This window comes from Phalacrocorax aristotelis, chromosome 6, assembly GCF_949628215.1.
Source record: "Phalacrocorax aristotelis chromosome 6, bGulAri2.1, whole genome shotgun sequence".
In the NCBI taxonomy this organism is placed as follows: Eukaryota; Metazoa; Chordata; class Aves; order Suliformes; family Phalacrocoracidae; genus Phalacrocorax; species Phalacrocorax aristotelis.
The window spans coordinates 16,622,949-16,646,361 of record NC_134281.1 but is presented as its reverse complement, the minus strand read 5'-3'; the positions used below and the strand labels follow the sequence as shown (position 1 = coordinate 16,646,361).

The 23,413-nt window shown below is 38.5% G+C and overlaps 1 protein-coding gene across 2 annotated transcripts; it reads right to left on the bottom strand.

Annotated features, from left to right (window-relative positions):
• Window positions 1–122: 122 nt before the first annotated feature.
• SELENOK (selenoprotein K) lies at window positions 123–3,961 on the bottom strand. Of its 2 annotated transcripts, XM_075096182.1 has the most exons (5): window positions 3,736–3,961; window positions 3,090–3,180; window positions 2,238–2,318; window positions 1,479–1,571; window positions 123–350 (listed from the first exon to the last, which is right to left on the bottom strand). In XM_075096182.1, exons 1-5 carry the CDS (start codon window positions 3,824–3,826, stop codon window positions 347–349), a joined length of 360 nt encoding a protein of 119 aa, XP_074952283.1. In that variant the 5' UTR covers window positions 3,827–3,961; the 3' UTR covers window positions 123–346. The 2 variants fall into 2 exon arrangements, with proteins under 2 accessions (XP_074952283.1, XP_074952284.1); XM_075096183.1 differs by lacking the exon at window positions 123–350 and having other exon boundaries at window positions 1,475–1,571; window positions 3,736–3,843.
• Between the last annotated feature and the right edge of the window lie 19,452 nt (window positions 3,962–23,413).

The following is a 23,413-nucleotide window of genomic DNA, read 5'->3' as shown; positions in this document are numbered from 1 at the left end:
TAAAAGGGCTTACTGTACTTCAGGTTTTTTCTAAAAATGATGAGAAAGTCAGCCTTGTGACAAGCCAAATATAGTTTACTTCTTCGCAACTACTGTAGAGTGTTCAGAAACTATACAAAGACTGTAGACAGCAAATATGTAATTAATAAAACTGCAGTTCAGTTACACCGGATCCTTGAAGAAGGAGTTCCCAGTAAAACTTCATTAATCTGCTTTCATTACAGAACAGTTTCCAGTTAGGCATACACATTCACAACATTCAAACTCACTTGGTCCATCACTAAACTCTTCTTCCCTTTCATTGTGGAAATGTGTATGCTCTTTCACCTGCCTTTTCAGCAGGTGTTTACCTAAAAGATAAATTACGGTACACTTAAAGAAAACAATGCCTTTCTTGGCAAGATAAAGTTACATAAGTATCAATTTCAAAATACAATTGTTTTTAATTTAGCTAAGTGGGACATGCTAAAGGCACACAAACTTACGTTCCTTAGCAGATTACACATTGCCATTGTTACCCAAAAGCCCTCCCCACAGCCTTTACTGGCCTCGTGTCTAGTTGGAAAAAAAGAAAAAAAACCAAACCAAGCAAACAAAAAAACCGCCAAAACATCCAAATGAAAAAAAACAAAAATCATGTGAAGAAGCTTATGCTTCTTCTAGGGAACTGAAATACTGGTGTATGTGCTTTTGGGAAGATGAACTTTTTCCTACAAGATTTACAGGTATGAACCACCTGTGTGTGGCTTTTTCTTGTAACTTTTGTTATGGAAACAATGGGCAGTGATTCATGAAACAGGATTTTTTTACATAAGTCTTAGTGAATTAAACCATACTATATATACATTCACTGTTAGATGAAACTCCTACCACCCAAACTAATTAATAAAACAGAATTAAAGTTCAGGCAGTTGTAAGAAATTTAAAGACCAGGGCTTTTCAAATGGTTTTTGCCCTCTTTTTCAAGCAATTATGATTTGTATGCTGTACTAGAAATCAAGATTTGCATAGCTATATCACTAACAGGAAAAGAGATTTTTCTAATAGTCTTAACTTTATTAATTCTCCTTTTCTATTGATAAATATGTACGTTAACCAAATAACCTCATGTGTCACATGATAACTATCAGAAATACAAACGAAGTTTCAGTCACTATTGATCTGGACAGGACTTTAAAAAAGATGCAAGGTTCTAAATAGGTTTTTTTAATCAACTGTGTTCAAAAATCTTTGCTGCAGTTCTTATAGCCACTTCTATGCAATTAGAAGAAGCTTACCATTTCTGAGCCAAAATCTTTTAAGACCCCCCTTCCCTTTTTTTCCCCCCTTTCCTGAAAGTATCTGAATACTTTGATTCTCGTCCTGTTTTGGTAACTTTTGCAAAAGAAGGACAACACAGTCCATTCTATCTTAACCTTCAATTATAATTGTTGTTTAAAAAAAAATTTCAAAGCAGGGTACAGCAGATTTGGAATTACCTTCCTCATCCACCTCCAGCCATTGGTGGTGGACTGGGGCCTCCACCCCAGAAATTTATTCGGCCCATCCTACGGCGAGGATGTGCTGGAGGCCTGACAAGAAAGCAAGGAGAACAACATATATTCAATGGGTATTAAATACTGTAAATTATAGGAATTAGAAAGTTAGAACCTCTGGAAAAGTTGTTTAGGTTTCACGTGAAAAGCTGCTAAAAAACCACCCAATCAACCAAACCCCAATCCCACTTTCATGAAAATTCTCTTACACAAACTGTGCTAATTATTCCTGTCTCACAAGAGAAAGCTACAGCTAACAGGCTTTTTACACGGTCCTACAAAAAGGTTAGGCATACCATTAAGAACAAAGAAACACAGTAATTGTAGTGTTTATAGAAACTATATCACTATAACAAAGTGTTTTGCTTTATCTATAGGTAATCTAACACATGAAATGACTGACAATGTAAATCAAACGCGGAGTATAAGCACATCTAACCAAAGAATTTCAAAGATGCATATTGTCCCTTAGGCAGGCTTGAAAAATTGTTTCAATGAGAGCTAGACTATACTGCTACTACCACTATCCAAAGCTATGTATTGTTACCAATGAGTTTCAGTCAAAATACCACAGATAAACAACACTTCAGCCTTCTTACATGACATGATTCAACACAAATCACAACTGTAACCTGAATACATTATGTTATTTTGCTAAGATAGGGAAAAAAATCAGAACTAGTGTGAACATGAAAAAAATACCCTCTTCCATCATTGTATCCTGGATAGGAGGAAGACGTGTAGCTGCCTCTTCTCAAATCTGGTTGAATAATGCTCTGGAAACTGAAAAATAAAACAGGAGTTAGGTAAATTGACTGCTAGATATAGTTTCTGAATCTTTTGACTGCAAGGTAAGAAATGGCCTGAAAACTGTAATCAGTGTTCAGGAATGAATGGTGTATCTTCTCGAGATTATTGTTGTTTAATAAATCTTGGCAATTTTTCTCCTACATATGAACATAAAATCGGAAGTAATTCCAAAATACAGTACGGCTCAAACTAGAAAGATCTATTTTTCTGGTAAATAAAGTGCCAGAAATGCATAAAGTATCAACCTGTAGCTGAAGTAATGAAGCCTGCTGAATGCATCAGAAGAACTTTTTGTTTCTTAACTGGCTTTGATTGGGGCCATAAATTTGTGATTACTCCTGTGTGATTATTTTGACATAGCTGGAATATATTGCCACCAGTAGGACTTCTCCAAATAATATCTTAATTATTTGATCAGCAAGTAGAAACTAGCTGTTTAACAAAAGTATATGCTGTTCGTTTTTGCAGTGTTAAAATGGAAGAAATGTTAAGAAAACTCATTTGAACTGCCAGTAAGTTAGCATCACTTTTCATACACTTTTCTTTTTATTAAATATTTTATAGTGCTTAGTAACCAAAGCCACAGTTGTAGTAAAACATTCACATATGTTTGGGGGACAGTGGATATAAAATGCTATTAAGTAAATCTAACATTTTTACTGTTGCGTTACTGATAGCGCTGAGCAGCTTATGCCTATGACGAATCTGACATAAAGCTCATCAAAATAATTAATGTCTACTTACAACAGAACCACAAAATCTGCTATCGACCAGAAGAGATCTCTTATAGACGACAAACGCCAGGGAGGCCGGCTCTGGTTCTCCAAAATTTGCCCTGTAACATATCAAGATACAAAACCCCAGCGATGTTTAGCGTGTGACACTGTACAGTACAATTACACAAAAACATATCTGCTGAGTCTAGAATGCACAAACAGGATGGAGAGACTGCGCTTCATGGGCAACGGTAGCAAGTTTCGTTCCCTACAGGGTACTGTCCAAGGACTTGAAATAGCCGGATCGCCACCACCACACGGGCTTCGCCTCCAGGTAAACCTACAAAACCCACCAGTGTAACCTCCGTTTCCTCATACGTGGTTCAGCTGCTTCTCCGGTACGCCCCCAGCACACGCAGAACGCGTTTCCGCTTTTCAGAGTTCTTAAGAGCTGCTGGGAAGCGCGCAGGGCTCAAGCCCAGGCCCGGCTGGGTCCGAGCACCTGGGCGCGGGGTCGCTCCGGGAGAGACAGTGGCAGCGGGCGCGCCGCGCCGCTGGCTGGGGGTGGCGCGCCGGGCTTCCCCGGGGCCGCGAGGAGGCAGAGCTCGGCCCGGCGCACCCCGGCCGGCCGCGCCCACCCCGCCACGCGGCAGCCCGCCCCGCAGGCCCCTCACCGTTGGAGATGTACACCATGGCGCCGGGTCCCGGGCGCTGCCCCGTCACCTGCCCTCCGCCCCGCTGCGCCTGCGCGGGCGGCCGGCGCATGCCCAGAAGGGGCCGCTGAGGGCGCCGCGGTACCGGCGCCTCGCTTCCGGGTGGCGGGGCTGAGGTGGCAGCGCTGGCGTGGGAGCTGTGGTGGGCGGTGGCGGGTGTTTTCCTGGTTCCCTTCGATTCCCTTGCCGCAGTAACCGTTAGCGGCAGACAGCCCCTCTCAATGGGGCCGGCCGACCTGGGGCGGGCGGTGTTCAGGTGCGGCGTCTCCTCCCTGAGAGCGGGCGGTGCTGGTTCCCTCCTGAAATGCGCTTATTTTAGTAGTTGCAGCGCTGTGTGGGAGCGTCCGGTTTTACCAACAGTAACAGGAAAAAATAACCGCAGTTAGTAGTGTGCCAGGGTAGCTTCCATAAAGATTACAGGTTCTTAGGAGTCTCCCACAGGTAACTTCTGCTGGATCTTATGTAAAAGCTAGCACTTCTGTCCTTTTTCACCACCTCGGTTTTCCCTAGGTGTTGAAGAAATTTTCGTTCATCCCTGTGGTTTTCCCCAATGAAATATTAAAAGTGATAACTCGCTGTAGCAATGTTAGAAGTATGACTAAATGCAGATATTTATCTCCTCTCCAAAGGGAACTTTGGTTCATTGTATGTAATGACAGGTATGTGGCTATGTATATTCCCATTATGTTGGTGGGAATGTACAGCCCAAAGTTGAGCATTTGTTTTAATTTATTTTGTTGTTATAAGAATGGCCCTGCAAATAGTGGCTAGCATTTTTTCTCATGGAGAATCCGTGTGTGTAAAATTGGAGGTAGCTATATAGTTATACAGGCAAATTTAATATAATGCTTCTCTCTTTTCTGAACTAAATTAGCAAGAAGGAATGTGTAATTCTGCTGGGAAACTGCAGTAAGAAAAATGTCTATAAAAGTATTTCAATATTGCCTTTGCAAGACCTCTTTTCCGAGTAGCTATGAGGTAAAGTCTTTTGCTATACCTCTGAAGAGCATTGACTGAAGTTTAAATTGTAATATAATGCATCTCTGACAACGTAGTTGTCCCCTAGTAAAGAAATTGTTTACAATTGACAGGTGTTCACAAATGTTTTATGTTCCAGAAATAAACTCTTGCTAACAGCTGAAAACAATTTTGAAAGAAAAGTGTTTGTAACAACAAACGTTTATCATTAATGTAAGAGCTAGGTAATCTACCACTCAATAAATGGGGAAATAAAAAAGTGTTTAGGAAATAGTGGGTGCTACACAGTGCATAATGGGCATAAATGCAGGCAGTATGTTAAAAGCATTCAGGGACAACGTCTATCCTTAACTATGTTTATGATGACTTTTGTCAAATAATATTCAAGTGTAGTCAGATCAGCTTCAGTTTACAAATTGCAAAAGACAGCCTACCTAGGTATAGAAGAAAAACAGAGATTCAGTCAGTAAGTCACTTGAACATTGCTTTTTAGATTCTCAGTGAAATGAGATAAATGGAACCATAAACTGTTCTTTTAATTTATGGAATGTGTAATAGATCTGATACTATGTGTTATGTGACACTGTTACATAAATACTAACTACATGGAAAGTGAAAACAGTACTTTAAAAAGATATTGTCAAATGATAGGAAAATAACAGTACTCAAGGAAAGTATGTGACAAGCACATACCTTTGTATTGGTATGCTAACGTGAAAATGATATAGTCTTATTTTGAAATAATTTTTGTAAATATACTTTGTTTTCACTAAGCTTTGAGGCAAAACAGTAAAGTGCCTTATGTTTAAAGAACATTTGCACAAGTTGTAGATACAACATTTACCAAGAAAACAAAAAGAGGGAGGATGGCAATGGGAAGATAGCGGTGATAAGCAGAGATAAAGGAGGTATTGTAAATTTTGTAATGTATTGAAAACACACACAAACTGACTCTTGCTAGTATAAACACAAACATCACATTCCAAAATTTTCACTGTTGTTTAAACAGAAGAAACATAATAGTGAACCTGAATATGAGCAGGTAATTATTCCACCTGAACCCACGCTCTGTATGCAGTTGATGCTATTCTGCATGAATTAATGTAATGAGTTTGAAAAATTAATTCCCTTCTTTAATATATTATCTTTCAGAGGGAATGTGTTAATCATGCAGAAAGGAACAATGTATTTTTTGGTTTTCAAATTACAAAAAAAAAAAAACCCCAAGCAACAAAGAAGGTTAGTAGGTTCTTCAGTTTCTTTTAAAGTAAAATTGTATGTGAGATAGTCTTGGTTTATTTAATAATACGGTAATAATAAGTACTGTATCAGTGTCCTAAAATTATATAATTACAATGCAAACTTTCTCTGTGAAATGTATTTTTGATGAATGAAATTAGACATATACTTTTTAAACTGAGATTACTTGTGTGTGTGTGTGAGTTCCTAACATAGTTATATTTTTCCAAGAAATCACATCTGGATACCAAAATAACCAACCATTGCATAAAATAATACATGAAAATTTTAGTATTTATAACTGTTTTTTAAAGTACTTCTATTTTATTTATTTATTTCCATACTTAAGTTTTAGACATGAAAATGTGAGGTTTAAAAGGTGTGGTTAAAAATCAATGGTAGAATTACATTATCAAGCTTATTGTCCGTTGGCCTTTCCTAGGGTTAGGAATGGAGTAGAGAAGAGGAATAGGAAATAAGCTCTGGTAGGAGCCTGTATCTGGTAGCGACACAGCCCTGGCATCCTACCCTGAGCAGCTACTCCTTCACAAAGGGCAGGGCGGGTGTCTCTAGCTCTTGCTGGCTAGGGTCCTTCATTGACTGGCACCTTTGCTTTCAGTCTGTGTGCCTGATGCTGGGAGGTTCAGAGGACCACAGCAGCAGTGCACCTGCACTTAATGAAAACCAGTAGGAGAAAGCATTTTGAAAGTCAACAACAGAAATACAGAACAGCTGGGTTGCCCTTCTGAAGGTGGGTAGCATGAGGAATGGAGCTGGGCAGTCATTGGTGTGTAAGAGCTGAAAGTTAACATACATGCCTTTTGGAAATGGGGGAGATATGATTGTAGGCAAAGTACATACCTGTATGGTGCCATGAAGAGTGGCGTAGGCCATTTATTAAGGTAAGTAATTGAAAAAGATCAATACTAAATGGGCTTTTCATTTTTTTTAAAGCAATCTGAAGTTTCAATGGGATACTTTTTGTGTTTAGGTTGTTTGGATTTTTAGGCTCTATTCCAAGCGTGGATTTGTGTAGTTTGATTCCTCATGAATTTTGTATTTACATATCAATGCCTAAGTACTGGTGTCGAAGCAGCATCTACTGTGCTTAAGAACTTTGTCTATTTTTTCATCAAATGTAGCAAAACCACGGGTGTCTGGTTTAACCCCACTCAGCAACTGAGCACCACACAGCTGCTCGCTCACTCCCCCCGGTGGGATGGGGAGAGAATCAGAAGGGTAGAAGTAAGGAAACTCCTGGGTTGAGATAAAGACAGTTTAACAGGTAAAGCAAAAGCTGCACGCACAAGCAAAGCAACACAAGGAATTAATTCACTCCTTCCCATGGGCAGGCAGGTGTTCAGCCATCCCCAGGAAAGCAGGGCTCCATCGTGCGTAATGGTTACTTGGGAGACAAATGCCATCACTCCAGATGTGTGTCCTGTCCCCTCCCCTTCTTCCCCCAGCTTTATATGCTGAGCACGACATCATCTGGTATGGACTATCCCTTGGGTCAGTTGGGGTCAGCTGTCCCAGCTGTGTACCCTCCCAGCTTCTTGTGCACCTGGCAGAGCACGGGAAGCTGGAAAAGTCCTTGACTAGTATAAGCACTACTTAGCAACAGCTAAAACATCTCCACATTATCAACACTGTTTCCAGCACAAATCCAAAACCTAGCCCCATACTAGATACTTTGAAGAAAATTAACTCTATCCCAGCCGAAACCAGGACAATGGGTCAGCTATTTTTATAACATTTTATATACTAAGGGATGACCTTTTAGTTGTGATACAAAAGAATTAGAAAATTGTGTGCATAGAGAAGTGGTGATAGAGCATGAGCAGGGCTTGTAGCATAAATTTTAGAAGGTACGTTTTTAATATGAATGTAAACTTTTTAAAGAGAAAATAATTTTGAATTAAAAGCTGAACTGGGGAAACTTGACCCTACCTGGAAGAGGAATTGCAAGCTGTTGACCACATTTGAACAGCAGAAATAGAAAAGGCATCTTGTTTTGTTCGGTTTTGTTTTTGCTGGCCTATAGTTTTTTCTTATAGTGATTATTGTGTTGCACCATTGCATGATTTAAATGGAAACATTAAAAACTTAAATTGGGCTTGAATTATCCATAGAAGAGCTGATTATCATATAGTATTTGTCTTATGCACACACAATAAATATTTTATGTATTAGAGTGTATGTATGTATTAGAGTATTACAAATATAGAATGTTCATTGCAACATAAGCATAAAATTCAGAGGATATTTCTCATGATTCTATTTATTTAACAGGTTTTATAAGAAAACTTAAAATAATTTGCTCTTTGTGAAAGAGCTGAAACTCGATTCTTGGACCTAAATTATATTGATTTAGTGTCAGAATTGTAAGTAGAACTTACCTGTTTAAGTAAGCTTTGGTTCTAAATACTTGATGGAAGACTTTTTTAAAAATTTTTAATTTTTATTCTTTAGTGCCCTAGAGAAAGATATACTTAAGTACTTTGGGGTTTGAGTTAAAGATATCTTGTGCAGATTTCAACTGGAAGATCTGTTTTGCAAAATCAGCAGCTCTGATCTCGGCATAAAATCAGGTCAAGAAAATAAGCACATAATTCTGTGAGCTGTTTTTTCCCCCTAGCTGCGAGAGAGACTAGATGTTCTAGTAACAGAATTTGTCTGCAAATTGTTTTTCTTACACCATTTGTTGATATCTGAATAACAAACATGATGAGGCTTTAGTGCAGAATTGCTACAGTTAACAGTTTGAAAGCAAATATATGCTGGAGGAATGCCAAAGGACTGTATTGTTCTTTTATTTCTCTTTAGATAACAGCATATCCTTATATACAGAAAGCCATAACTAAATGTTACGTATTCTTCTTAATAACAGACTTCAGCCCTCAGTAGAATGAAAACGTTGGTCCTCAATTTAAAGTTGTATGGCAGTCTAGAAAGAAACTTCCACACTCGTCTATGCAGGGTGAATAGTGTGATGAATTTTCAGGCAGAAAAAGCGCACGTTCAGTAAGCGGTGAAACTACCTGACCGCGGCAAAGAAACACCCATGATTCATGCATGATTATTGAGAAGTGGTGATACTTTGAATATCCATCAGGTGGCAGCATAAGTGTGAAATAACGCTCTCTGCTTTGTTTAATTACACTGCAAACTTCCTACCCAGTTAGCCGTAACGTTTGGGGGGTTCTTTGTGTAAAAATCCCTAGTCCAGTGCCACTGCACACTTACGTAATGCTTAAGGAGCAATTTCTTACTGGATTAAGGACCAGTGTTGAATACACAGACGTATGCTGTTTTGGGAAATTGTTAGAAGTCTCATATTGGTAGGGTCTTGGGAGTTGGAGAAATGTTGGAGAAATGTTTGTATGTTCACATATGATTATTATATGATGGAAAGGACGGGGGGATTTTTGGTTGGTTGTTTTTTTGCTCCTCCCCCCCAAGTTAGTCTGGGGAGAAGTTGAGAACTCTGCTGTGGAACAGCAGCCTTCCAATTTTGTTAGTGGTACTGTTAGTAATTTTTTAATAGATTAAAAAAGGTGAACGTAAGTAAGTGTAATAATCACCTTTTGAAGTATAGTAGGTAGGAAAAATAATGATCATCAGATGGAACAAATGAAAATAAAAATTGCACCCTCAATCCTATGCAGCAAGTTAATGGCAAAGCCTGAAATAGAACTGACCTGCTTATTCTCATACCTGTGTTCTGGAGGATATGCCTGCATCCGTCAGGGAGAGGAAACAAAAGCAATCTTAGACTCTCTTAGTATTTTGGCTTAAGGCAAATATCCCTTGCCTTGTATGATTTCTGCTAATGTATGAGCATTTCATTTGTCAGGTACCTGATGAGACTGGATTGTGAATATATGCACACACACAATGCCTGCTTTTGCATGTTTTCCTTCCTTTTTCTGAACTAATTAAAAAATAATGGGCTTTCTGTTTAGTGAAAAGTAAAATTTAATTCAATGAAATTTGAAGAATAAATGGTCGAGTTAGGGATTATCCTTTTTCATTACTGTTCTTAAATTTTAAAATCCTGTTTTTAAAGTTAGCTTGTAAGCTCACCTACAGATTTCACATGGCTATTTCCACTTCCCAGATTCTAATTTCATACCAAAAATGACATCATTATCCTGTTGTGCTATCTTTAGAAATTAAAAGGCATGGATAACTAGAGGAATGTATTTGTTAGGACAGGTGTGTGATGTGGATGTTGGCTTTTCTGCCAGATTAGCCCCCACACAGACCAAGGCACTACATCAGCTGCAGGTGACAATGTGGTTGAACAGATGTCATAGTCTTCTACTATGATTTTGGTCTTATTTGCACGTAAAAATTTGTTTGTACTGCTTTGTTTAGCGCTATGGTACTAGCAAAGCAGGGGGAGATGTTTTAGAGACTAGGAAAAGATTAACATGCTAAAGAAAAAAAAATGGCATCTCAGAGTGCTGAAAAACAGTTTAAATGCCAGACATTGTCATATCCAGGTAAACCTGGTTTCATTCAAATGGTTGGTTAACAATCCATTTTACATTGGATATGTTCTCTGGAGCCTGTTAAAGCATATAGTATGTTTCTGTTATCTGTAAAAGCTCTATTAAATGTTTGGCATACATTAGGCTGTCCGTTTATGTGACAGCTTGGTTATGAATACACTCCAAGGAGGAAAAAAGGCTTTAGCTCACTGATGCTGTGGAGCTGCTTGTGGATAGCTGGAACTTTCTTATCAGCCACCTGGTGGGAGATTCATGGGCTATATGACTGAGAAAACTCATATGTGAAAAGTGGGAAGGGAAGCTGGAAAGACTTGCATTCCAGCAAGGCACTACTGCTTGTCATTCATCTTTATTTTTGTGCCTGAGACAACTACAACACAACGTAATGGAATCCCCTGGCCTCACTGATGTTCAGGTGAGCCCTGTGTGGGCAGTGCCTCATGGGATAGCTGAGGCAGGTGTGTGAAGCCACAGCTGGAAGGGTATTAGATTCTGGTAGGAGTGAGTTTTGGGAATGTCTGTGCTGAAGGATACATGTTTCTGAAAAAAAGAAACATGAATCACTGAATATTTTTCAAGTTCTTATTTTCTCATTTGTATGCATGTTGTTTTTCTTAGAGAGCTGGCTGCTGTCTGTTGTGCTCCCACACTTGTTTAAGTGTGGTTGATTTTTATCAGAAAGTTTCTGTCCCGCAGCCTAATCCAGCTCTATTGAACATCAGTACTATCTCCAGCTGTAGCTCTTGGGAGACTTGCTGAATATTTATGGCCTGAGATGTTTATACATGAATTATATTTCTCGGTTATGTTAGTCCTTTTAATATAATCAGCACTCTTATTGCTAAATTGTTAAATATTGTTAAAGAACAAAGACAAACTCACGTAATTGTTTCTCGCTTCTCATATACTCAACCGAAATGGCGCTTGTCCCTGAAAATACATGCAGCTAGGATACAGACAGTGCTGTTTTCTGCTAGATGTGCATCTACACTGATGACTGAGTGAGCAGGAATGTTTCTTCTTGATGCATATTTGTTTTACTGGATGTTTGGAGTTCTGTGTCTGCATTTGGAGCCTTGCAGTAGGCAATTGAACATACTACTGTTCTGCTAAAAGTGAATCATCAAGGGCCACCAAGATGATCAAAGGACTGGGAAGCCTGCCATATGAGGATAGGCTGGGAGAGCGGGGTTTGTTCAGCCTTGAGAAAAGGATGCTCAGAGGGGATCTCATCACTGTGTACCAGTACTTAAGGGGCAGCTACAAAGAAGATGGAGACTCCCTTTTTACAAGGAGTCACATGGAGAGGACAAGGGGGATGGACACAAATTGCTCTTGGGGAGATTCCAATTGGACATGAGAGGAAAATTTTTCACAGTGAGGACAGTCACCATTGGAATAATCTCCCCAGGGAAGTGGTTGACTTGGTCACATTGGACACTTTCAAGATTCAGCTGGACAGGGTACTGGGTCATCTTGTCTAGACTGTGCTCTTCCCTGAAAGGTTGGGCTAGATGATCCCTGAGGTCCCTTCCAACCTGGGATTCTGTGATTCCCTCCTGATGAACCGAGGCTGAGATTGCCCAGCAGCTGCAGCACTCCTGCAGTGTGGGCATAGGATTATTAGTGCTCTGTTCATATGCTGTGCACACTGCAGACTGGCAGCTGGCACGAACTTTGCTGGTGGTAAAGATGTAATGTGGATATCCAGTCCTGGAATCATACCAGATTTCAGCAAATAAACCTATTTTTTTCCCTCTTTGCAGCATAACTGCCAGTGGTGTAGACTTGTCAATGGAAATTGTATATGACAAGATTAGCACAGATTTTGAGAACGTCCATTACTGCATTAGAAGGGGCAATGCAAGCAAGGTGACAAATTAAACAAGGCTCTAACTGTTGCTAGAGGCATCTCCTGATATTTGATCTGCAGTTTTATCTGCTGAACTTTCTTTAACTGTTTCAGACTTAACAGCCAAGATAAAAAATAGCAGTTAAGGTGCTTGTCAGAAGTAGGTGGATAAAGCCAATTCCATAATCAATTTGCTGAATAAAACAGTGGTGTGACAATTGACACATTGTTCTGAAGAGCTCTTAGGGTTGTGTTGGAGTATTAATAACAATTTTTGTCTTCTGAAAAGTTATTACTTTAATGGAATATGTTAATGCAATTGAAAAACTTTTAAATGGGTGCAAGCAGTGTAGGTTTTTAAAAAAGCACATAAGTTATGATTTGTTAGGAGGTATTTGGGAAGATGCAGATGCTGTGAAGCCTAGAATGGGTGCTGACATGATGATTCTGTAGAGGTTTTAAAAGCACGTTGCACAGAGGTTGCAACGTTCTTACTCCATTCTTATTGCTCCTGATTTTGATGTTTCTCTGTGTGCAACATTACCATTCTTGGTTTTACTGAACATAAAAGGAAAGCTACAGCCATGACAAAAGGTTAATTACAAAAACAGATTGCCTCCTCTGAAAGATATATTGAAAACAATGGTCTTTGGGTAGGAAAAATCCCCTCAAGCTATAGAAGTAATCTGGGACAACACACCCCCAGAAAAATTCCATATTTTGCAGGAGGTTGGTACACCATGCTGTACAGTGTCTATGGGCTGCAAAAATGGTTTTGAGTTACCATATGAAATCAATTTAGGCACATGTGGGACTTTTTATAGTAGAGTTAATCAAAGAAGTATTGTGTAATATCTGACTGGGGAACATATACCTCACCCCCGATTTAGCTATTATGTGAACATCACGTTTGCTTGTGTCATTATCACATGATAAAGGACCCCAAAGAATCTGATTTTAAAATACAGCTGAAATTCTTTATTATCTTATTTATTGCATTTTCCTTTTTAAATTTTATTTCAGATAGTCCACTGCGTGTTATCTCATGATCTAGAACATAACCTACACTGGCTCAGTGCTATCATAAGCAAAGCTAGCCCCCAGTAAGAAATAATTGCATATAAACTTGTTTACTATTTTTGTCTGTCTTCATCAGACTGGGTGACAAAACTATGCTTTCAGTTCTCTACATTTGTATTGTCATGACTTTAAAAATTCTCTCTTTTCTGCTGGGCTTAAATAAGTAGCTTTTAAACTTGGAAGGAACAAATTAATGATATTAAGAATCCCTGGTACTTCATTGTGTTGACAATTAATTGCAATTGAATTGTTATTTGTTTCATCCTCAAAGAAGAAAAAAACTCCTAGCTCGTAAAGAAGAAAAAACCTCCTAGCTTGTAAAGAATTCATAACTGCTAATTTCATTCACCAATAACTATGGTAAAAATTAAGGTTCTCCAGCAATCCAGTCAGCATGAAGCTGAGCTTCAATGGTAGAGGAAAAGAATGCAAGTCAGACTAAGCAATGAGATGGTAAAATTTCTTGCTAAATTCTTCCACAGAGTAGTATGTTGAGTTCTAATCACTGCATCATTAAAAAAAAAAAAAAAAACCAAAAAAAGATGTTGTAGCAGTTCAGAGGATGGTAGTAAAAGTTGATTTCTTTTAGAAGCTGTCAGGCATAAAACCAGATATGTAGTAATACCTAAGTATCTGAGAAGCTAAATAACGAGAGAGTTGATATATATAAAAAAGTAAATGGATTAAGCAGCACAAAGTTTTGCATTTTCCCTGATAACAAAAACACATTTGATGTCAATGAAAATTAGTGGTTGATAACATGTATCAGGAAGCCCTTTATGCTGTCTTGACAGAGAGACACTTGCATGCAGAAGGAGGTTGCACTTCTTCAAACAAAAAAACCCACCAAAACCTGCATTGTAAGACTATTTTTCTTTAAAAAGGCTTTGGAAATCAAGCATTTTAGATTTTATGCTTTCATAGTAGGATTTTCACATACTAGGCTACTGTCCAAGTTAAATTTCTTTTTGGAAGAAGCAGAAGTGAGTTTAAAGAAAGACATTTTTTCCCTTAGGCATTGGATTCCTTCATTCTTGTTGCTCTAGTACAAAAAAAAAAAATCAGAAATCAGTGAAAATCAAAAAGAATTGGATGCTTTTGATTAAGAAAAGAGTTTTAATTTATGCTTTAAAAAATTTCAGGGTTATAAATGATCATGTCTGAATCTCCGAGCGGTAGGAAGTAAGCTGAGATGTTTGACTGAAGTAGCTTATTCCCATATTTATCTCATACGGTATCTCTTGTACTTTTCTTTGAAGTGCTTGACATCAGGTACTGTAAAGAGCAAAGCATTTCATGCCTAGAACTCCTTTCAGAGACTTAACAGTCATCATTGCTGCCTCCTGCTTACCTTGCTGCTGCATGTCTGCGGCCTTTCCTATGGATGTTAGAAGCAATAATTAGGCTTCTGGAATATTTGCTTCTCTCATTCTTTTTGTTTTACAGCTTCGGTTTTTTCATCATTACAGAAGTTTCCACATGCTGTCTTGGCAGTGTTTGTCTAACTTGTTTCTAAGGCAAGACAATAATGTACTGCATGGTCCCATTTTGTGATGTGGTCTTGCTGAGAAACAGTAAGCATCAGTTCAAGTTAATTGTGAGAGTGAAGTCAGGCACCAGTGTGAAAATACAAGCATTTTAAATGAAAAGGTCCCATAGCTAGCTTTTTTATTAAGCATATACCTCAACTGAAATTTAAATGCTGCTAAAGCAGCGAGGCTACATTATCTATTAAAGTTCTCTAAATGAGCCAGAAGGACGGGATGTCATCCAGTGAGACCTGGACAAGTTGGAGAGGTGGACCTGTGAGAACCTCATGAGTTTCAACAAGGCCAAGTGCAAGGTCCTGCACCTGGGTCGGGGTAACCCCCAATATCAATGTGGACTGGGGGATGAAGACATTGAGAGCAGCCCTGCAGAGAAGAACTTGGGGGTACTGGTGAATGAAAAGCTGGACTTGAGCCAACAATGTGTGCTTGCAGCCCAGAAAGCCATCCGTATCCTGGGCTGCATCAAAAGCAGGGTGGCCAGCAGGTCGAGGGAGGTGATTCTGCCCCTCTGCTCTGCTCTGGTGAGACCCAGCCTGGAATGCTGCGTTCAGCTTTGGAGCCTTCAGCACAGGAAGGATGTGGAACTGTTGGAGCAGGTCCAGAGGAGGAACATAAAAATGATCTGAGGGCTGGAGAACCTCTCCTCTGAGGACAGGCTGAGAGAGTTGGGGTTGTTCAGCCCAGAGAAGTCTGCAGGGAGACCTTACTGAGGCCTTTCAGTACTTAAAGGGGGTCTATAGGAAGGGTGGGGCAACCTCTTTAGCAAGGCCTGTTGTGACAGGACAAGGGGTAATGGTTTTAAACTAAAGGAGGGTAGATTTAGACTGGATGTAAGGATGAAAGTTTTTACCATGAGAGTGGTGAAATACTGGAACGGGTTGCCCACAGAGGCTGTGGATGCCCCATCCCTAGAAGCCTTCAAGGTCAGGGTGGATGGGGCTCTGAGCAACCTGATGTAGTTGAAGATGTCCCTGCTCACTGCAGGGGGGTTGGACTAGATGACCTCTAAAGGTCCCTTTCAACCCAAACCATTCTATGATTCTATCTTGTATAGCATTTGTATAATGCTTTAGGTGGGTGTGAGCCATGGAGCAGGTGCCCCTGAACATTCCCCATCTACAACATGACTCTGTAGGCTAGCCTTTACTAATGACCCAACACACCACACACATTCCCTTATACATAACAGAGGAGAGGAGATCGGTATTTGTCTGTTCATATAGCTGCCAGAGTACAAGAAGGACAAGGATGCTAGGGTTGAGACAGCTGTTCTTGTTCACTGTAGTGAAAGTCTCCAGGTGTGTGGCAGCAAGGTAAGCAGGAGGCAGTTGGTAGTGAAGTTCTGTATTTTCTTGGGTATTTCCTTAACCTGAAGATCCTTTCTGCACCCTTTCAACCTTTCATAATTTTAAGTCATTAAGAAAGAGAGAGAAAGGGTACAGAGAATTGGTTCCCCTGGGTTTATACTTCCACTCTGAACATTTTGGCTCTCTATTGTGCCTATTTCTCAATTTCAAAAAAGGCTCATTCACAGAGTCTTTTCCGTCCTTTTTGTTACAAGATTTTCTTCCAGGCTGTTAGCCAGGTACATGAATCACTGTAGTCCTAATCAGAGAAATGAAAGCTAAAATGGTATGAGGGAAGCTTCCAAGTAATTGAACTAACAATATATTACAATGCTTTATTAGGCTAATAGACTTTAGAAAGTGCTTCTTTACAGATTCTCCCCTTGAAGCTGTTCAAAACATGCTCCTGAGAACAAATTTTTTTAAAAAAAATCAATAGAGAGAGTAGTTTTGGCCATCACTTGCTCTTCTGCTGCAACGTGACTGGTCCCATCAGACTTTACTTCTTTAATGCTGAGAGGCAGAATCCAAATTCTGGAACCAGTGAGCTGTATTTTGTCAGGTTGCTTTCTTCTGTAAATTACAGCTGTTCTGAAGAGACAGAAACTGCACTAATAGCTTCTTAAAGTTCCTTCTGTTATTTTGGGTTAGTAGCTTTCCATGCATAGAAAAGTGACACTGATGCCTTCAGATATCAGATAGGTTTCATTGCTTGACAGAATCACCTGTTGATTTTACATTTTTTTTTTTTGCCTAAGGCTTATTTTCTAAAGCTGTTTTTCAGATGACACCAGACTACACAGTTAAATTTTTTAAAATAAAAATTTAATAGTAGTTTATGTAATCTATGTTTTTGCACAGAAATTGCATAATTTGATTTTAAGTTACTTAATTTGCTAGCCAGTAGTAGATACCTGATATACTAATGAAGAGCATGCGCCCTTTGGGGATGCAAACGTAGAGGTCTCTTCTGAGTAAAATCCGAGGGTCTCTTTCATTGAGTGAGTTGTTCATATGGTTCTGTATCTTTCTTGAGCCTTAGCTTCAGCAGATTCTGATACATTTACACATACTACAGTGATAACATATCCAGTGTCTGAATATATCCAATATTTGGGTGCTCACAAAGTAACATTTATGCAAAGAGTGATTAAGCACAGAAGACTAATTTATTATTAGACTGATCTAAAAGAGGAACTGGAAGACAACTTATTCCTTTCAGTCTCTGAAGCTGTTATCTGAATCTCTTAATGTTGAATCTTTTTCTAGCCATTCTTCCTTTTTGATGGTTGTCAGGCAACTCCTAATATTTTTACAGACAGAAGCAGTGATGGTGTATGGATTATGAGCATTTAAAGATCTGAAGTTTTGATCACAACATCCTTCCCTCTCTTTTCCTTGAATTTCTAATTAAGTTAATATTGCATTTTAATTATTGCTCTCATTGAAATACTTACAGTCAGCTAATGCTATGTAAAGAATAAAGATAGAGTATTTAACTACACTGCATATTTCATTTTAAGGATGAAACTGAATAAACTTGATACTTCTGGCAAAACCAGTTTCCTTAATAAGAATAATCAATTACATTTTCCTCTCTGCCACATGGTCAGACAGGCAAAGCATATCTTTCCACCTGGGTTCCTCATGTCATTTGAAAAGCCAGAATTAAAAGGGACAGAATAAGGATTGCAGTCCTCTCCATTTCATCACATAAACTTTCCCTCTGTGCAGCTGCTACACTGAAAACATAACTGCTTCAGAATAGGCTCAGTAGATACTAACTGTGAGAACAAAAGGACTTTAATTCTATAGTGTGATTTTTGTCCTAGAAAATTTGTATTAATGATATTGTGGGGATCCATAATCACCTCAGTACTTTAACATAAAAGGAGCTTCCTTATGTCTTTCTGTAAGTTGTGGTTTTGGTTCTCCCTCGCTATACCCACCCCTTCTTGCTGGCCTTCCTAAAACTTCTGTCTCCTGACTGTGAAGTGTAGCTCTCCTTCGCAATATGTCATCTCTAGTAATAGATACCCTGCAAATTATGCACTTATCCTCACCTCAGCTGTTAATTCCTTCAGTATTTTATGGCATCTCTGTATAGCCACTGGCAAGTACAAAATAGTTGGAATAAGCAGAAACTGAAGGAATCATATAAATAAGAAATAAAATATGGAAACAAGGGAGAAGTGTTTTCTGTGAAAGTGGATGTTAATGTACGTGCTGCAGCTACTTCTGTCTCCTCGCTGGTATGTAGGGTACTGAAAACTCAGGTTAACTTCAGAGTTATTCCTCTGAAGTTGCAGACCCTCCCTTTGAACTAAATGTCTTTGTGGCTGTTCAAGCCTCCATCAGTAGCTGAATTTGTTTCTATAAGACTATGTTGTAGCTTCTACTGGCTAGTACAAGGCGAAAGTATATCTCTCTTGGATGAAGAAGTTACTACGTGTGTTTTCACACAGAGACAGTTTTCACAACCTGTATTGTGAAGTCAGTTTAATTTTTCTAATTTGTAATTCTTCAGATAGGGTCTTTACAGAGTTCTTAAGCTTGATCACTGCTTCATCAGAATGTATTACTACTTGAAATCATAAGGGTCTTTGAGCTCTTAGGCCTGCTGTGACTTTGCGGAACTCCTGTTGATTGTTGCTAATATTTTTGCAGGAGCTTTCCTACTCTTTGCATAGCGATATATTGTGCTCATCTCTCATATTACTAGTGCAGCATTTTGTTGTAAAATATTGTTGTAAATCACTTTTTATGTTTTCAAATGTCTTTGCAAGGTGGTGGAATGACTTAGCAGAAAATACTGCAGATGCTGACAGCAGATTCTTTCTGTTAAGAGATAATGCTTGCAAAAAAAAAACCAACAACCCAACAATATGACAGTGTAAGCAGAAAAAAAATCTGGAAGACTTGTTGCCCGCTTCAGTTCCATGACCTTGGATGTAATTAAAAGACTTCTATCTTTGTCGCTCAAACAATCTATAGATAGTCCTATAAGCATACTTGGCTGATTTTATGAAGAAAAAGGAAAATTGAGTGAGAGTCTAGGAACTTGACATGAAAGGTAGCTATACTGATTGGGCTTTTTAAAGAAATTTTTATTAGAAATTGTGCTCTCTGAGATCTGAACAAATACATATTTTTCTACTTTTTTATATCTGTTAGTTCTATCTAATGCAGCAAATATACTAAGAGAAAAAGAAAATAAAATGAGATTTTTTGTTTTCTTTTTGTTTTACATGCAAACCTTTAATTAAAAAGGCATGAGTATTGTCTTTATTCTAAAAAGTTATCTGATTAATTATATTATCTATTTCACTAAGGACTATGTGTCCTTAGATCCTCTTAAATGAAAATAGGACATTTTAATCTGACCATGTTCATTGTATTGTGGGAAATCGTATTCCAATCATTTCCTCCTTTCTTTTTTTCAAGGATCCCATTTTAAATATCTGATGGCTGTGATAGCAGTCAGATTACATGAAGTCTGATTCATACTCTCCTAGCACATATCCTGTTTCACATATCTTTATTATTATTAACCAGATCAGATCTAAGGGCCATCAGCCATGTGTTTTTGTTTTATACCATTCTGACTTAGTTCAGTGCTACCATGTCTGTCTTTTCCTGTGATTGCACAGATGTTAGCAAGACAGTGCTATTTATAATTTTTTTTCTTTAGTCTACTTATTGTTTCTGGGCCCATGAAGAAACTATGGGAACTCTCACGCATTGCTTGAGCTCCCAGGAGAGCTAGATAGTCTTGGGAGGAATGTCTGAAGGTCAATGAATTTATGGATATACTTAGCCTGAGACTGTAGGAAAAAAAAAACCAAAACCAAACCACCACAAGCTTTTCAGGTCACTATGGGTAGCATGAGACTGCAGTGGTGGGCTGCTGTAGGACCACAGTGCAACTACTCTAAATCGTCTTGAAACTTCATATTAAAAAAGGCTTTGTAACTGCTCCAGACTGTTTTGACCATGGTGGAACTGAGGTATGTGTGGTTACTTTTGAGGTAATACGTGCTGGTGCTTTCTGACAAAGCTAGTTCCTTCATGATGGAATTTTTTTAAAGAGGGAAGAGTACCAATATTTTTAAACTGAGTGCCAATCATCTTAGACAGTAGCGCTAGATGGCATCTCCCTCTCTTTCCTGTTATTACTATCTTATCTCAAAATCGTCAGCAGTCTTTGACCAGTGTTGCTGTGATTAAGGAAAGAGGCATATTGCCTTGTTAAAGATACTTCACAGAATATGAAAAAAATAATTTGAGCACTGCTTAGATTAATAATTCATAATTAGCTGATGTAGCAGGACAAACAAAGTACACTCAAAGCTTCAGTTACCTGAAGATCACCAATGTCACTGCACCCTTAAGATAAAGGACAAGATGCTGCTTCAGGACTTTCAGGGACAATGTATTCATTGTTCTTCAGTTTGTCCAATGTAGCAATTAATGTGATTAAGCTAGCACCAAATCTGTTTTAAATACTATTGCACTGGGTCATTAACTTTAACACTGTCATCATGTTCTCCCTACTGCATTTACTTTATTTAGAGAAGATACTAATGCTTAGCATTCACTTGGATCAAGAATATATTAATGCTTCTCTAGTTCTCAAGATATTACTCAAACTATTCATGCATTAGGAATTATATTGGACCAACAGGGAAAAAAATTCAGCCCTATATCCCTTAGCCACTTGAAACTCCCACTGAAATAATAGCAACTCTTTCTCGATCCATAATTTGCAAACCTATTGGTGTTTAGCCAGTTGTATGTGTGGTTTTTATCTTGATGGATGTTCTGTTTGTTAGGTTACATTCAAGGTTGTCTAGAATAAAAAAATAGAGCGGTTAGTAGGTCAAGTAAAGGATATGATGCAAGGTAGTTCAGAAGAAATTATCAGGTAATTCTCAAGCAGTTCTTTTTATTCAAAAGATACATCAAGGAATGCTGGATTTTTCTAGTGAGAACTCTTGGGACTGGCTGGAGGCAACTATAAGGGGTATCTGAAGATGAGTCAGCTGTGGGTAGTAGGTCTAGACATGAGTGAAATATTTTTTAGAAATAACTGAGATAGTGGCAAAAACTGCATAGAAAATTGGTTGTGTTTTGAAACTTGACTCTTGTTTAGAAGCATCCCAATGATCCATGTAGCTGAAATCCATTCTGCAGAGACTTGGGGAAAGGTTCTGATGTCAGTTACACAGCCATGAACCTACAAAAACTATTCAGGTAGCAGTTGATCCAGGTATCTTCTAGGCTTTAGAAAGAAAGGTATGACCTCAGTAAGTGAGATTTGTGTCACATTAAAGACCATGAGAGGGGCTCTCGTCAAAGTGTCAAGTGATTGTGAAGACATTTATTTTTATTTTTGATACTTTTTTTTTGTAACGTGAAACCTTCTATGAAGCACATAAAGCAATTGGATCTCTTTCTGGAACAGGCAGTGTTATATTTTATGTATTAGTCTACACGTCAATAATTATGCTTGCTTTCAACCTCTTCCTTGTTTTGGTTGTTTTTTTTTGCATTTGGGTTTGTGTTTGGGGTTTTGGTTTTTTTTTTTGTGTGTGTGTGTGTGGTTTTTTTTCTTTAAGTTCTCATAGTTTTCAAAGAAATTCCCGATGTTTCGCAGTTTGATTGACCTGGAAGGTCAGAATGAAATGTATACAAAACTGTTCCTATAAAGGTGGTGAAGAATATAGTGGATTCTATCTCTCTGGTGCGGAGCAAGAGACATGTTGTGTTAATTAACTTTTTTCATAGCTGCATCATTCCTTAAAATACATTCTGGAGAAATGGCTGTAGTTCTGAATAGAGGTTAGCTTTTTCACTTTCAGCCCTGGTGCATACAATAAACTAAATTACCTCTAATAGCCCTTCTGTTCTAAAATTGCTGAGTTTTTTGTCTAGGCAGCCTTTGAAAGCATATGTCTGCCTTACTTTCTGTCTTGAAAAAAACTGAGAGAACTTTCACAGTTCTGTAGAATCATCTGACTTGATAAGTACCAAAGAAGATGGGATTTTTTCTTGTACACTAGCCAGATGGATTCCACAGATTCCATGTTGCAGAGTCTGATCTACAGTCTTGGCGATAGTTTCTAGTGTACAGCTTAGCTTCAGTTTTTAATTTGTGATGGCCGTCACTTCATTAGTTAGTGATTTTAAAGTGTGCAATCCATCAGCTGTTTGTGTGACCCAGTAGACATATAGTTCTAGAAACTGCTTCCCCATAGATTCTCTTAGTTTTTTATGTTTTTGGAGGGAGGGTGGGAAGGAGGAGAATTTTTTACTTCTTGGACATTTCCAAACTTTTACAAAATCGGGGTGAAGAATATATAATGCTTAAGAAAATTTCCTTTAATGAGCTAGTCCACTTCCTTGTGATAAAATTGGACCTCTTCTGGGCAAAATCCTCCAGAAAATACATTTTTGGGAGAGGAGATATATCTGCTCTTCTATCCTTTGCATCTTCCTCAAACACTAACAAAACTTTCTGTATTTAAAATGATAAAACATTTTGAATGTTCTTTGGAGATTCCATTTTCAGGGTACTTGGGGAAATATGCACTTGTTTATCAGAAATTCTAAGTGTCCGTTGCTCCTGCAAAACTTAATGGGAGCTGCGGATGTTTGGCTCCTTTCACTGTAGTGTTCACTGTATAACAGGCTGGGCAATCAACACTGGTGACTGTCAAAATCACACCTTTTGTTTTAAAACTGACTCAGGTGCATAGCAAACTGGTGGATTCAGGCAATTAGAATTTTAATCTTTCTGAAGCAGTATGATGTCTTTTAAAGAAATAAAGGCTTTCCCATGCAGAAATCAACTGAAAGGGGATAGAAATGCCTCACAATTGCCCAGAGGACTTGCTTTTTCTGTGAAAACTAACGGGACCCTGAAATTTTCTTTATGGCATGTGTCTGTCATGAGTAATGTAGAGGCCAGGTGGGAAGTGAGAAGATATTTATCTAAATAAGGGACATTATTAAATCCTCACTGGAGACAAGAAGAGAAATAAAAACTTGTGTGAAGGTACCATGGGCTTCATTTAT